Here is a 16115-nt window from a genome sequence, read left to right as displayed (position 1 = left end):
CTTCTAAACCCCAAAGAAAGAAAAGTAAGGACTACCTCCTCGTTTAGTCAAACATGGGGACATGTTGTCTGTCCTGTCCAAAGCTTCTCCACTCCTACGAAAAAAACTCATTCAATCAGCCTCCAAAGAGGTCATCGATACCGTGTGCGAATGTTGTTTGAACGTCTTGAAAGGCACGATCCCTTTGTCCAAACACCAGAAACAATGCTTAGGCAAACATCGTCACGTTCTTCGCCAAATGGTTCAAAAGAAAATTTCCATTGGACAAAAGAAGAAGATGTTGGTGCAACGTGGAGGAATTTTACCCCTCTTGTTAGGCCCATTGCTGAAAGGAATCTTGGGAACCATGTTGGGAGGCCTGGTGGGAGCAAGATAAAAAGGACCTCTGAAGTCCCAAGATCTCAGAATTGATCCTTGACATCGAATGGAAGGACGAAAACTAGCTTTAGTGCCTTAAAAACGATGGATGGAATACCATCGTTGGCAAGAACAACGCACCCCGCATTTACCTCCCAATCCCCATTTGAGCGAGATGTCCCAGTTACAACACGAATTGCAGTCGTTAATGGATCGCCACGATTTGTCCGAAACAGAAAAATCGCAAAAGTATGGTCAACTCTTGCAACGATTGCAACTCTTTCACCAAAAAGCTTTAGACGAAACATCTCCACCCACTCTGAAAGATTTTAAGACCTTGATGAAAAGTCCATCCCAAACGCCACTACCAACCACCAGTACCACCACCATCCCCAGGGATCGTGAGAGACGCTACCCCACGAAGGCCTGAGGAAGAAGAGATACAAGAAGTCTTTCAAACACCGTCAGCAGCTCCCATTTCTAGTAAGATTGCAGCGTCCTTGTTGACCCCATCCCCCACACCCCAACGAGAAGAAATGAAAGCCTGGGTTAAAAAGATGATGTCCACTCCTCCTTCGACAGAAGTGAAAAAGAAAGAAGGGAAACCAGAAGTGAAACAAGAAAAGAAGGCCATTCCATTACCACCTCCACCACTACCTTCGACTTCTACTCCCGTAGCCCATCGGACACGTAAATCCATTTCCAAACCACCCTTTTGGCCCGCCCACAGTAGCATCACCGAAGAGTGGGTGACTTATTAATACACACACAAAAATGGAGAAGGTGTTACCAGCATTTACTACGATCCATCCCATCCTGCAGGTTACGGAGGAGTTCAGAAATTGTATTGTGCTTCCAAAACTCGACTGAAAAGTCTCCGTTTACCTCAAGTGCAACGATAGTTACAAGAACAAGCTACCTACACTTTGCACAAACCCATTCGACGCAAGTTTTCTAGAAGTGGCACCCTAGTGGAAGGCATCGATCAGCAATGGCAAGCCGATTTAGCCGATGTCTCTCATTTGGCCACCTACAATCGTGGCTACAAATATTTATTTTGTGTCATCGACGTCTTTTCCAAATTCGCCTGGGTGGTACCATTGACTTCCAAATCGAGCAGCGAGTTAGTGCGAGCCCTGCAACAAGTGTTGAAACAATGCGGTCGTCACCCTCTTCGATGGCAAACGGACAAAGGCACCGAATTTCTGAACCAAGCTTTCCAAAAAGAATTAAAGAAACGTGACATTCACTTTTTCACCACCGAGAATCCCGAAACCAAAGCCAGCATCGTGGAACGTTTTCAACGCACTTTGAAAGAACGCATGTGGAAATATTTTACGCATCACCACACTCTGAAGTACATCGATATCTTACCGCACTTGGTGCAAGCGTACAACCAATCTTACCATCGAAGCATTGGACGTGCCCCGGAAGAGGTGACTCCCGACAACGAAGTGCTGGTTTCTGATCGCCTGTTTGGTAGGTCCCCGACCGTGGCTGTCCCCAAGAAAGGTGAAGTGTTAGCCGTAGGAGATTGGGTGCGCATTGGCAAAACCAAACGCACTTTTGACAAAGGTTACTTACCTAACTGGACCACCGAATTGTTTCGTGTCACTGGACGAGTGCACGGCCGTCATCCTGCCGTCTATAAATTGGAAGACATGAACGGAGAAGTGCTCAAAGGAACGTTTTATTTGCCCGAGTTACAACGTGTCACCAAAAAAGAAGACGACGTGTACGACATTGAAAGCATTCTCGAACGCAGAACCCGTAAAGTGGGCAAACGACGTGTCAAAGAAGTCAAAGTACGTTGGAAAGGATATCCACCCAGTTTTGATTCTTGGATCGACGCTTCGCAAGTCATCGACTATAAAAAGAAGTGACCATCATGCCCTTTCACACAGCAGACGCAGCTACGTCGACCACTCCTTCACCCAGTTCTTCTCTGCAAGATTTACAAAAACAACCCTTGTGGGTGTGGTGTGGAGAACGTGTGTCTAAAACGCAAATCGTCTTTTTCTGCCAAATCTTCGTGGTGTATTGTGTCATCGGTGCAGCCATTGCCAATTTGAGTTTGCAACAAGGAGACAAACAATTGTGGACCATTTTATTGAGCAGTTGCGTCGGTTACCTGCTTCACAATCCCTCCCTGAACTTCTCCTCGAACGGGAACAACGGGAACCTTGTGTCCAGTGCTAGTGCCAGTCACCACTCCAACAACAACAATAACCCCATTTTGGGCGGAGACACTCCTCTGACTTCCAGTAACCCCTCGGACAGTCACAGAACTCTGGAATTATGAGTCACCCTAACCAATTTTACTTAACCTTACCCAGTGACAGTTCTATGGAGGTGTTTCCCAAGAACACGTTGTGCTGTTACACGGCCAAATTACCTCAGGCCATCCAATTAGATCACGAAACCCATTGGAAAGTGGGTTTAGTGGAAATCATTCACCCGACCCAAGTCCTCAATGTCCTTCCCAATCAAAATTTTTTTACGGTGGAAGTTCATGACGAGCAAATGCAAAAGTACTTGAATACCCATGTCAAATATGACAATAAAACCTATGATTACAAAACTCAAAAGTGTACCTACCACTTGTTCGTTCCCCCAGGCTATTATTTTAGTGGTCATCATTTGGTCAGCACCATAGCCTCCAGGTTTAATGGAGTGTTTCTTAAAGCTTTGGAGAGTGTCAGAAAAAGTGTCACCCTGGAGTACCACAAAGTAGCTCGTCGCTTCCTGGTGAAATTTGAGGGAGGTAAAACGATGTCTATTTTATTTTGTTCTGAATTGTTTGGCATGTTGGGCGGGGACATGGAGATGAGAAAGAAATTTGAGCAAAAAGGTGAGCTAGCAGTCATTTCCGACAACGATTCTTTTAGCAAGTTATTTCGTTCCCCGGTAGAAATGAACCAAGGACTGAATTTGATCTTTGTGTACTCCGATGTGGTGGAGTAGAATGTGGTGGGACACACCTCCGCACCGTTACTGCGTGTCATTCCTTTCAAAGTAGATTCTGCCACGATCGCTGACGAGGAAGGTGGAAACACTTATCACGTTCACCGCGAATTTGTACATCCTCATTATTTGCCCGTCAGTAAGTCTTATTTGGACACTGTCAACATTGCTATAAAAGAAGATCTGGGACAAAATATTCCATTCACCAAAGGAAAAGTCACGGTGAAACTTCATTTTCGAAAACGGTTCTCTCACGACTCGTAAGTCATGTTTCCAGTGTACCGAGGGGTTGCTCGACAGCGAGGACACGATTTAGGAGATATGTTAAAATCGGCCTTTCGTTCGGTGGCTCCCGTCTTGAAACCGATGGTGGCACGAGGATTGCACGCCTTGAAAGATGCCGCACTGACGCAAGGCAAAGAATTTCTCCAAAATGTCATCATCGACAAACAAAACCCTAAAGAAGCCTTCATGAGGGCAGGCAAAAATGTCTTGCTGCAAACGGGCAAAGACATTTTGGGTCGACGAGAAACACCTATAAATGCCCTGAACGCTACCGATTCAGGCATTCCCGCTTCCCTGACTCCACAGCAAGGACACGGCAGAAAAAGGCGACGAAGAAAACACCCCTTCACCAGTCTTCACACTTCTAAAGCTAGAAAGACAAAGAAAAGAAGAACCGTTCGAGACTTAGAGTTTTTGATTACTAAAAATTATTGAGACACAGAAAAATGATGCACCGAGAGTCTTGTGCCTGTTCCAAGTCGGAACTAGATCTCTTTGCCATGCCCCCTACCATGATGACGATGCAAGAATCCCAGTGGGTCGAATTTCATCCCGTCTCCTCTTTGACGGAATCAGCTCCCATTGAGTTTGATATCAAAGGTCAACCCGAAGATTACATCGATCTGAATAGCAGTTACCTGTACTTGAAAGTCAAAGTGATCAAAACGGACAACATCAATCCAGGAGCCGATGCTAGAGTAGCTCCCGTCAACAATTTCATGCATTCCTTGTTCAGCGAAGTGGACTTGTACTTGAATAACAAATTGGTCAGCAGCAGCATGGATACTTACCCTTATCGAGCCTACCTGGAAAATCTCTTGACGTACGGAAAAGAAGTCAAGAATACTCATCTGGATGCTTGCGTGGTATGGAAACCTGACACAGCGGGTGAGAACACGTTTAACGACACAGTCCTGACAGCAGATGACGATCCTCACAATGTGGGGTTTAATGACCGTCGTAAGAAAATTCTGCAAGGGCGAAGTTTAGAACTGATGGATCGTTTGCATTTGGACATGTGGTTACAAGAAAAGTATCTGCTAAACGGAGTGGATGTCCGCCTGAGACTGAATCGTAGCAGTGCCGCTTTCCATTTGATGGCCCATGCCAACGAATACAAAACTATCATCCAGGAAGCCAGGCTGTACGTGCGTCGTGTGGAAGTATTACCTAAAGTTGGAAACGACATCAGTCACACTTTGAGCAGAACCACCGCCAAGTATCCGATACGAAGAGTGGAAGTGAAAACGTTCACTATTCCTGCTGGACAGCGATCCATGATCGAAGATCATCTCTTCCAAGGACAATTACCCAGACGTTTGATCGTTGGTATCGTCAAGAAATCAGCCTTCAATGGACTTCACAACGAAAACCCTTTCCAGTTTCAACATTACAACGTAGCCAAAATCAAAGTCAGTCGCGATGGCAAGACCTTGTGTACCAGACCCTTCGAACCTAAGTTTGGTGACAGGAATTATTTGAGATCGTACTTGTCCCTGTACGAAGCCACCGGTCAGTTAGGAACCAACACCAGTCACGGTATTACGTACGAGGATTATGCAGGAGGCTATGCTTTGTGGGCTTTTGATTTCACTCCAGACCAAGGCAGCGACGAGGGACATTTCCACCCTATAAAATCCGGCCCTATTCGTGTGGAACTTCAGTTTACTAATCCTCTACCTGACACAGTGAACGTCATCCTGTATGCCGAATTTGACAATACCCTAGAAATCAACAGTTTGAGAGAAGTCATTCTAGACTATTAGAAGCCATGGAAGACTGTTCTCCCTCTTTACCTAGTGGAGAAGCTTTGAAGATGGAATGTGAGGAGACCGTGGAAGGAGAATCCCAAGACAAAGACGAAAAGGACATCGTGATCAAGTCGAGATGTCCAGAACAAGAACAGCAATTGGTCTCCTACTGTGCTACATACCTGGCAGACACAATTAGGATATGGATGAAGCATGATTACTATGGATGTCAAAACATCAGTCAAGAAGAAAAATTCAACGAATATCTGGACGAAGCTTGGAGTCTGTTTAAAAAAGACGTGTTACGTTGGTGGTATAAAGACTTGCGTGAACATTTCTGTCCTCCATTAACGACTCAAGAAATCCATTAGATCAAAGCCCTCTTTGACAAATTCAAAGAGAAAGTCGAGATCGAAATTGATCACTTATTATTAGTAAAAGAACATTTAGTGACTTATTTTGATCGTGATTTTTCTAGAAACGATGAGAAAGTAAATCGTTGATTTTGTGACTAGTATGCTTATTTTGTTGTCTTCAGCTAGGAAACGTAGTGTCCATCCATGACTCAATGACTTGCAACAGTGGAAATCTCAATTTCATTCACCAAGTTGTCTACCTAAAACAGTGTGAAAAAATGTTTGTTATTGAATTGAATGATTATTGTTGAAAAAATGTTTATTGTTAAATTGAATGATTTGTTGAAAAAAAATTGTGAATTGTTAGTCTTAAGTGATTTGAATAAAAATGTTGTGTTTTGAAAAAAAAAATGCCTTTGTCGTTTGTTTTGTTATGGGTATCATGATTCATGCTCTTTGACTTCTCTCTATCCCTCCCATGTCACTAATTTAGCGTTCCGACTCGATCTGTTGCTGCAAAAGGAAATATCTAGAGCAAAGTGCTTACGTTTGTTCAGTTTTTTATTTCGAGCCCTACAAAAGGATACAAGTTTGTCTTGAAAGAGGATTGAAACTCTAAGTTACACGGACGTGAAGGAAAACACCCCCTTTGTTCCTACAGTTGGCTGCCGATGTGTTCATTCTAATCATGCTTGCCGTATATCTTTGTTATTTTAGAAGTCCTATTTCTTCTGAAGTAAATACACGCATCAATAGACAGACAGCTTGGGTCACCATCCTTGAGGTTCACTATACTTTAGTTTATTTACTTCATAAAAACCCCAGATTCACAATTTAAAAAAAAAAAAAATCCATGCCACTCAGTACACTTCTGTCTCCACCTATGTGAGTGTGTATGTCAAACTGTTTAAATGAGGTAAAAAAGAAATTGACAATTTCAGAAAAGTGAACCAGTACTGTGACCTTTCAGTAGTTGATACGGTTAGAAGAAATGGTACAATACACAACAGAAGTTCATATTCAGTCTGTCTGCACTGCAATGGTAACAATGCAAGAGCGTAGGCATTATTTTGCCACACTAACTTCGAACAAAACAATGCATCGCTCATCATAAACGATTTCATTGGCTAGACTTATTTTCTGACCGCGTTCACTACGAATTGACTTCAGTATCTCTTCACACAGTGTCGAGATAAGTCGTGTCTCACTGCTAGTCGATTAATAAAATAATTAAAAAAAGTAAAACTAACGCAAAAACAATCGTACCCTGGGCGATCCCGCAGAAATTGTATCAGTTTTATAGTCAAATACATCACAGCATATTTTGGATGAACTATTCTGTGAGAACCTTACATCCACGTTATCAAAAACAGGAGGGAATTTTAGTTACCTAAATCTGCAGTTCACTCTGGTGATATTTAATAATGGTGAAATTTTTCTATGGCTGTGATTATCTGAGTGGAATGAGTGTTTCTTTGAATCTTTCTTCACGAAAATAGACTGTAAAAACAAACATAAGTGTCTTGATATGTTCTACAGTAGGAATAACTCTCTCTCTCTCTCTCTCTCTCTCCGTCATAGTAGTGTTGTTTGAAATCTTAAAGGTATCTGTTCCCGTGTGAAGATACCTCTCCAAAACTGTGACCAGTAATCACCCTATTTCTGTGAAATGTTCCGTTTGTCATGTAATTTTGTTTTTATGAAACACTTACATCCTTACAAATTGTAAATCAGTAAATCGGTGGATGAAATAAAATCTGGAGTGGACGAGCTTGTACAATTCAGGTATCGTAGCTTTCTCTTTATTTTGGCACTGCAATGTGTCACGGAAAAATTCTAACCTTAGATCTACCGTTTTTTCAAGAAAGGAAACAAACACAAGGCTTTTTCAAGAATGACGCGAGTGACATTGCGCTGTATAACCCTGCCTATGGTTAACTCTGAAATCTAAAACCAAAACACACGTTTGGAAAAAAAATTGTAACAATGTTGAAGAATGACGCGAGTGACATTGCACTGTATAACCCTGCCCATAGATTGTGGTTATGTTTTTAGCTTGTCAGCGTGTGAATAGTATATTGGGGTTTGATTTGGCTGCTTAGCGTGTGTGGATCGTAGATTAAGGTTTGATTTGGCTGATTAGCGTGTGTGGAAAGTATATGATTGGGTTTTGTATGCCTTCACGTACGTTTATGTTGATAGTATATGATTGGGTTTTGTATGCCCTCACGTACGTTTGTGTGGATAGTAGAGTGTGTGGTTATTTAACCTTCCCCTTCTGTGTGGATAATAGAGCTTGGGGTTAGATTTGGCTTGTCAACTCAGTGTTTGTCTCTTGTCTGTGTTATTTCCATCTCCCATGTTCATTTTCCCTTGAAGCTATACAAACCCCAAGATATATTCCCCTGTCGCTATACAGACCCATCCCTGTTCAAATTCCCATGTTAAATTCCCATTGTCGCTAGACAGTCCCTGGCGACAAGGGGAAATTTAACATAGGCAATACACCCTGGTTAGGGGCTTGTGAATAGTAAAGCAACAGTTTGTTTTATTTCTAGCGTGATTTTTACCATTGTCCCTAGACAGTCCTAATACCTTTTGTCTCTCTATAGTCCCACCCATGTTAAAGTCCCATTGTCCCTAGACAAACCCACCATGTTACAGTCCCATTGTCCCCCAAGTACCGGTCCTGTATTCCTATGTTACATTTCCATTGTCCCTATACAAACCCATCCATGTTCCATTCCCTTTTGACTGTAGAGCCACAATGGGAAACTAATGTTATTTTTCCCCCATGTTCAATTTCCTTGTCCCTATAATGCCTATGATTTTTTGTAAAGTTATTTGTACTCTAGGGACTATGGGAAAATAACATTATGTTGTCCCTATAGTACAACGGATTTTTTCCTATAGTCCCTACGATACAAAACCCATGTTTTTAATCATAAGTCCCCTAGTCCCTACGGTATCCCCATTTACTACTTTTGTCACCAGGCAAAACGTTTTAACGCTTTGAAAGAACCTTGCAAACTTTGGTTCCAAATAACTGTCTTGAACGTTGTCAAATTCGGTTAAATTTTTCAATGTTTTGTGTTATACAATACACGTACGTTTTATAATACAACACATATGAACGCATAAATCATAGTTTTTATGTTTCATAAATTTTGTCCCCCAGTGGCTATTGAGTTTTTACAATTTCCAAGATGTCCATAGAGAAAGAATATTTCATAGCACAAACTGTACCTGTTCTTTCCAACTTCGATCCACTTTTCCACAACCTGCTTTCGTTCCTCTAATGTTAGAGACATCCCTTCGCCCGTTGTACCATTTACTAAGAAAATGTAAATGTTCCCGCAATATGCATTTCAAGGAATCCAGATAGCATGTCATCTAATTGTATTACTTTTTGCAGTAAATCATAAAATTATTAAATTTACAATAAAAGTTCACTGTATTCATCTTTTCTCTGGAATCAGGGGCATCTCTGTCATTATACGTTTGTGCCTCTGTGTGTGTGTGTGTGACTTGTGATCACAATAAGCAAATGAAACACGCGGCATGACATAATGATACGCCTTCGTAATAATTAATATAAACCATGTGCCGTTTTTAAAAAAATCAGATATTGGCAGAGACTTTGGGACTATATTTTTTGGCTAATAAGGCCAAATTATTGCAATATAGGCCTGCTAACATTGATCCTCTGTTCCATGTCCTAAACATAAACTAAACTGAGAACCAAGGGAAGCCTGGGACAAATGCCAATTTATTTAAATACCAGAAAAGAATCTGAAACAGAAAATACTCTTCAGAATGCGCAACAAAAATGTTTAAAGGCTATTTTTATCTGTTTTTCTGAACCAGACTCTTTTTACGGTCCATCAGCTATTTTGTATGTACTGTATTATAAATTTTGTTGTCTGGTACCATGCTTTGTTCGTAACGTAAGGAAGACGTGAAGATACCAGACTATTGATACATAAATTCGGACTTAAATTGTTTGCCCATTGTTACTTACATTTAGACGCATTGGGATTACCCATGTACAGACTATACTTAAAGATGTATTTCTAGGACCTATTGTCGGAAGAATTATGTGTTTGCTATTTGATTAGTCTTATATTTTAACAAAATCCCTTAATTCTCACAAACTTTAAAGCCCGAAGCATTTCCTAAAAGTTATAACCTTATAAATATTCGGTATACTTATGAGGTTGATGGGAGGGACCAATATTACAGATTTCAAAATTCTAAAATGCATACATTAGTAGAATGTCAGACGTTTCGTACTATGAGTCAGGGTTCGAGTTTTTTGTGTGCTGAAACTAAACTTTTGAGAACACGGAGCGAGGGAAACTAACAATACTTCGTGCAGCTATCACGAATAACATTATTTGGCCCACCAAGCGCTAACTTTCAACATCTGTGGCATCAGGTTCGATTGTCGATTTGGTAATGTAAAAAATTAAAGGTCAACTAACTCTAGTCAAATGGTCTTCTACAAGTACTAAATTTGGAAGACCATCGCAAGCCACCCCTGTACCGCCCGAGTCCGCGTGAGAAGATTGAATGTATCTTACCGTAGATTTGGTTGACATCGTTTCTAACTAGATGTTCGCAGTATTCTTCAAACTTGTCGAAGGCGATATTCCTAATTGGAAATAGAATTTTCAATATATATATATATATATATATATATATATATATATATATATATATATATATATATATATATATATATATATATAATATTGTAATGGGTTGACACTACTACTAACACCATTAAAACAAAGGTATATTTATCATTTCCATCGTGAATGGAGCAATCATTGTCACCTGCTGTCGTCATCAAATCAATAAAGAAAAAAAATTACCGAAAAAAATATACGTTTTACTGTAAAATTCACATTTATATACCGAAACCTGTGTATTAAGTCCTTTCTTCCAGTTGTACTAAGTATCTTTTTCGGTTCTTCGTTAAGGACTGTAGTGTTTAATTTGGGCATAGCGCTGTGCCTTTTCTGTAGCAATCTGAATCTGTATTTTCTTTTTCGAAATCATACAAAAAAGTCTCTAAATATTTTTGATCAGTAGGATGCTAGGATGCGTGTTTTTAGAGGTGCATGATACGCGTATTTTTTTCTTTGTTTGTTTTGTTCTTTTTCTTATTTGTCGCATTTTGTATGTCAACCATCTATATATAAAAAGAAAAGTAACCCCTCAAATCGGAAAAAACCCGTTAACATAGGGATTCTTATTTTTGAAGATGGAGATTTTGTTAACATCTGCTTTCAGTAACACCTAATCCATTCTTTCATATCTACCCAATACATAGTTACGATCGATAAGTATCAACAATATTTCTAGATTGTTACGAGAATAAAAAATGGATCAAATTTCATTACAATTTCGGGGAAAATGAATTTTTTATTTGTAATAGTGTAGAAAAATACCCGTGAAAGCAGCATTAAAGGGATAGTGTGAACTGAACCACGCCTATTTTTTTAAATACTGCAAGGTCCCTGAACACAGCTTTATTTCGGAGCTGGGTTATGGTTATATTTCAGTGCTGAACCAATCGTTTTGTGACATATAAAATCTTGCATCCCTTCTAGAATACTTCTGGACTACTATTGTTTTAAAAACTAAAATAACTAACATTTCGCTGATTATAGGATATCTCGGAGTTGCTTGAAATCCTATTAGAGCTGGGTGGTTTTTGATCGCGGAGTACTGAGTTGGTCTTCTTGTCATGTGACCTACTTTATATCACGCGGTGGTCCTCAATTAATTATTTTCAAGAGTAAGAGAAAACTTCTAACTGTAAGTGTCTAACAAGAAAAATTCAAAAAGTTTGCTCTATCAAATTTGCTCAAAATAATAAATGCAATTCCCTAAAGTAGAGCATGATAACATTAAAATTGATGTAGTACAATAAATCAATGTTGTACTCTGTACCCAAGTATTCCACAGTGGCGTTATCAAGTTATCGATTGTCGGTACGTCTGACTGCTTTAATCCTGTGTTCAATACGTTTTAGAGGAATACTATATCGGGTTGCATAATAATGACTCTCTTGTTTAAGCCTACTTAATCCATTTTAATCTTAATGACTGGTCCAGGGATTTGAGAGTATTTTTTGTGCTTCAAAATAGTGGTCCAAAAATGTCCTCATATCCCTAGATGAATTTTAAAAAATCAATATGATCTTTTCTTTGTGGTCACTATGGTCAGGCTCCGAAGTATCACTATTGCCCGGACTTTGGGGGTATTTTGTAAAATAGGAGTGGTCCAGAAAATTTAAAATATAAGCATATGAGATTGCAAAATTTTGTTTATAATGTTTGTATTTATGGTCGAACAGTCGCTGTCGCCTCACAACTTATGACATTGGCCTGGGTTGTGAAGCTGTGTGCATGATGAAGCCTTTAGGAATGCATAGAAAGCATTCAATCGGTCAGTGACCCGAGCAGCTTACTTTATAGCATTCTCCGTCTGTTTGACAAACACTACCAAGTAATCAGAATATCTGGAGGACAATGAAATGTTCACGCAGATTGGAATGTGTTAAAACTGGGAGACTAAACTACCGTATATACTAACCTATAGCTCCTGCCCAGCTGCAAACAACAGTGACCATGATCTACCGTCCCATAATGCGATGACAGGTCAGGGTCTGTAATGTTTGTTCTACGTAAAAGTCCTAGAAAACTGTATAGATCGAATTCTACCGGTCCATTATGGGACGGCATATCTGGATCTATGGAGTTTGTCAGCGCCGGTAGATCTAGATCTGTGCAGTTTGTATGAGATGGCAGATCTGGGTGTATGCAGTTTGTGTGCGATGACAGCTCTGGGTGTATGCAGTCTACAGTTGCTCTGACTTGCATGCAAATATATACGGACCGTCACAATTCCTTGATAAACTTGAATGAACTCAATTGTATTCTTTTAGATATATTTTCAAGTACGCTAACGTGACATCCGGGTATGGGGTGAATTGTTGAGTGGGTATGTCTGTGTGCTTACCCATTGTCGTCAAAAGGTGTAAATGTTGCTGCCACCAAACCCTCAAGCTTGAAAGTGCTTATCTGCCAAAGAAAGTCACACAAATACAATGACAGCGAATTAAGCAATTGGCTTACACATTTTGTCTCTGACAACTATATCTACCTGATAAAACCCTTAAAGTGAGAATGCATCTGAACAGCCATGGTACATGCTAAACCATGAAGCTATAAACTTATGACCTTCCTTAATCATCTAAATTTATTAAAGTATAGTCTTCAACTTTGCATTATAATCATTAATAAATTGTATTGTCCACACGCGCGGGGGGGGGGGGGGACGGGATACCCGCCTTTTATTTACTCTTTCGTCAATCTCTCTGCGGTACTCCACAACCGTTGGTGGAAATTTAGCAAACTTTTTAAACAGATTGCCCAGAAGATAACTACGTACTGCGGGAATGTGATTTGAAATCGTCAAATATACAAAAGTTGTTAATTGAGACATGTTTGAATATTTTTAATCAAATTTCAAAATTCCAAATGAAAGTATTATCACATGTAACTATGTATTTATTACCTATTGGTTGTGCTTAGACGATGGAATGATGAATGGATGGTCGATTCGGTTAAACGTGCAATGTTTTTTTGCCAGAATCCAATTCATACCGTGAATATTTTTAATATCAATATATTTAAAATAATTAAAAACATTACATTTAATAAACAACATAAAAATGAAAAATAAAAATAGAATAATCTGTTATGAAACAGTTTTAAGATTTTACTTGTATTTTTTATTCACATAGCACAGGGGGCCCCGAGTGACCGAGTGGTCTGAAGCGCTCTCCGTTACGGATCACCGCCATCTCACCTCTGTCTGCGTGGGTTCGAGTCTCGGATCCGGCTAATGTGGGTATGTAAGAAAGCTTGCCAGTATCTTTTCTTGGGTTGGTGTTTTTTTTTTTCGGGGTTTTCCCGGGTTCTTCCTCCATCATTAATACTGGCCGCCATGTATATCCTATCGTGTGCTGAAAAATGGCGTTAAATCCTACAACAACAACAACAACAACACATAGCACAGTGCAGCAAGCTGAACTAGCAAATAACAGTAATTATAGCTACTTAATGGACGCAAGCTTTTTATTTCATTTTTTATTTCATGCTCATCTCTCTCTCTTTCTCACACACACACAGACACACACACACATACATACATACGTCGCCTTAATTTCAGTGTCTGTGTTTGCCCCACCCCCCACCCCCACCCCACCCCTCCAGCCATAAGTTTAGGAGGAGAAGTGAGGACAAACACATTTCAGGTCGCGAAACCAGGCCCGGCCCTAGGATGTGCGGGGCCCAAGGCAGCAAAAGCTGTGAGCAAAAAAATTGCATTGCGGAGTTGATTTCCTGAAAGCACGGGACCCAATGCGGTTGCCTCGTTCGCCTTGCCCCGAGGCCGGGCCTGCGCCAAACTCACACGGCATTTAAGAACCAGAGCACGTTAGAGGAAGCAACTGCTTACTAAAACAACCCGGTGCAGTGTTATAAACCAGTATGGTCGCCCTATCTAGACGCCGTTACGGAACCAGGCAAACTTTTTGGATACGAAACAACCCAGTGTCCGATTTCAGTACCAGACAAAGTTCGCGAAATTGTTGGGTGTTGGGGCGATCAAGAGCATAGGGGTTGGAGTAAATAATAATAATAATAATAATAATAATAATCGTGGGTTTGTCATGGCAGGCCATGGAAGTAGCTCTAAGTTAGCCGCCAATAGCTAAAATTAAGAAAATGGACTTTCAAAAAGATCACCCGAAACAAATGTAGTAACAGATCCCAAACCGTACAAAGTCATATCTTGACCGTACGAAGCACATCTTGATACGGATTATTTATAGCAAAACGGGCGAAGGGGTGTGTCTTCGCATTTCTTATCTATTCCATATTACACGATCTCTTTTCAAGCATATTAATTAATACGATGCCGTTAGCTAAGTGCACCACGGCCTTTAAACATATCATGGAACGAAATAAGATATATTTTACCTTAGACATTTTATCTTCAGTGCTAATGTAGACGGTGTGCTCTGATTTTACAAATCTTGAAATACTTTAATCTTCTATATACATGGACTAAAGTCTGCGGGCAAACTGCGCATGTCTCAATGCCATCAGCAGATTACTGGCCAGTTATGACCGGAGACTCACCGCTTACCAAGAAACTCTGGAACAAGGATGTTGATGTTTATCACGCAAATAACGAATTGTTGGCCGGCTATTCAAGCTCACATGCTGTCGTGAGCTATGGTGAACCAAACGGGTCAACACTATTGATAACCTTGGCAAAGGGATCGTAATTACCGTTGCACGGTAATGTTAACACTAGTGTTGTTGGAACGGCATATATATTCCTGGCAATGCTATACACGCTATATTAAGATAACCGTGCGACTGTAATTTTTGTTATTGAAAGGGTATATTTTAGCGTTGCAACGATAGAAGTTACCATTATGTACGACGCTGACATTACTGTTGCATCGGTAAAATATAAATTGCAACTATGAAATACACAGTGCCCACCTAGTACTAATATTAGTACCCTTACTCGTATTTCGTGGACAGGGTACTAACATGAGCATATACGTGTTAATGGAGCAATCACACCCGGCGCTCTTTTAGCCTAATAATAACACTTTAAACATATTCCTTGCATACAATCCAATAAATTTAGTAGTCCTCTTATTTAATACCGGAAGCATCGAAAATCATTGTAGAAATAGTTGCTAAATCTCGTTTACCTTTTTTAGCTGATATTTTTGTTTAGATCGTCCGCCATATTATTTCAAATAATGATTACTTCCGTTCTCAGCCTCGTTTGTTTGAGTGCCATATAAGGACCTTGACGCCTTATTTGGAAACGTAAACAAATCGTAGTAAAAATTTGGCGCCGTTTGGGTCAGAAATTCTGCGCATTAAAAGTAAATACGGTTTATCGGCAACTTTGAAATTCGACCAAGAAGCGATTATTCGCCACTTGTTTGATAATACTATAGCGTAGAATATCCAAAATATGGTCTGGCAAGCCTTACGTAGAAAAGGGTCACGGCTAGAGTCTCGCGTTATCTGTCATGGCGGACAGGATAAGGTTAGAGTAACCATGCCAATTTATTTTATCGTGTAAGGGCTTATTAAATTCAAAATAAGCCAAACTTCTTTCACAGTATGATTATACTTATATAGTTGATTTCTACACTGTTTGTTTTTCTGACTTTGTGATGTTTTTTTTTTGCTCCATTACATGATATGGGATCAGTTCGTAGCCTCAACCACAACAAATCAAGTTGAGGCTACGACATCGCAGCTAAGTGCCCACCAAGACAAGGGGAAGA

The 16115-nt window shown here is 40.1% G+C and overlaps 1 protein-coding gene across 1 annotated transcript in view; it reads right to left on the bottom strand.

Annotated features, from left to right (window-relative positions):
• LOC149783050 (N-acetylneuraminate lyase-like) overlaps positions 1-14925 on the bottom strand; it is a 39790-nt gene extending 24865 nt beyond the window's left edge. The window contains exons 1-4 of the mRNA XM_089934650.1: positions 14773-14925; positions 12746-12807; positions 10297-10367; positions 8960-9047 (exon numbers count right to left, since the gene is read on the bottom strand). Of these exons, the coding sequence (XP_089790776.1) occupies positions 8960-9047; positions 10297-10367; positions 12746-12807; positions 14773-14781 (230 nt within the window). The 5' untranslated portion in view covers positions 14782-14925. The remainder of the gene's footprint in view (positions 1-8959; positions 9048-10296; positions 10368-12745; positions 12808-14772) is intronic.
• Positions 14926-16115: the final 1190 nt, after the last annotated feature.

The sequence above is a fragment of the Sinohyriopsis cumingii genome, chromosome 15, assembly GCF_028554795.1.
Source record: "Sinohyriopsis cumingii isolate HCF-2022 chromosome 15, ASM2855479v2, whole genome shotgun sequence".
Classification (NCBI taxonomy): Eukaryota; Metazoa; Mollusca; class Bivalvia; order Unionida; family Unionidae; genus Sinohyriopsis; species Sinohyriopsis cumingii.
This window is presented reverse-complemented; position numbering and strand designations above follow the sequence as displayed.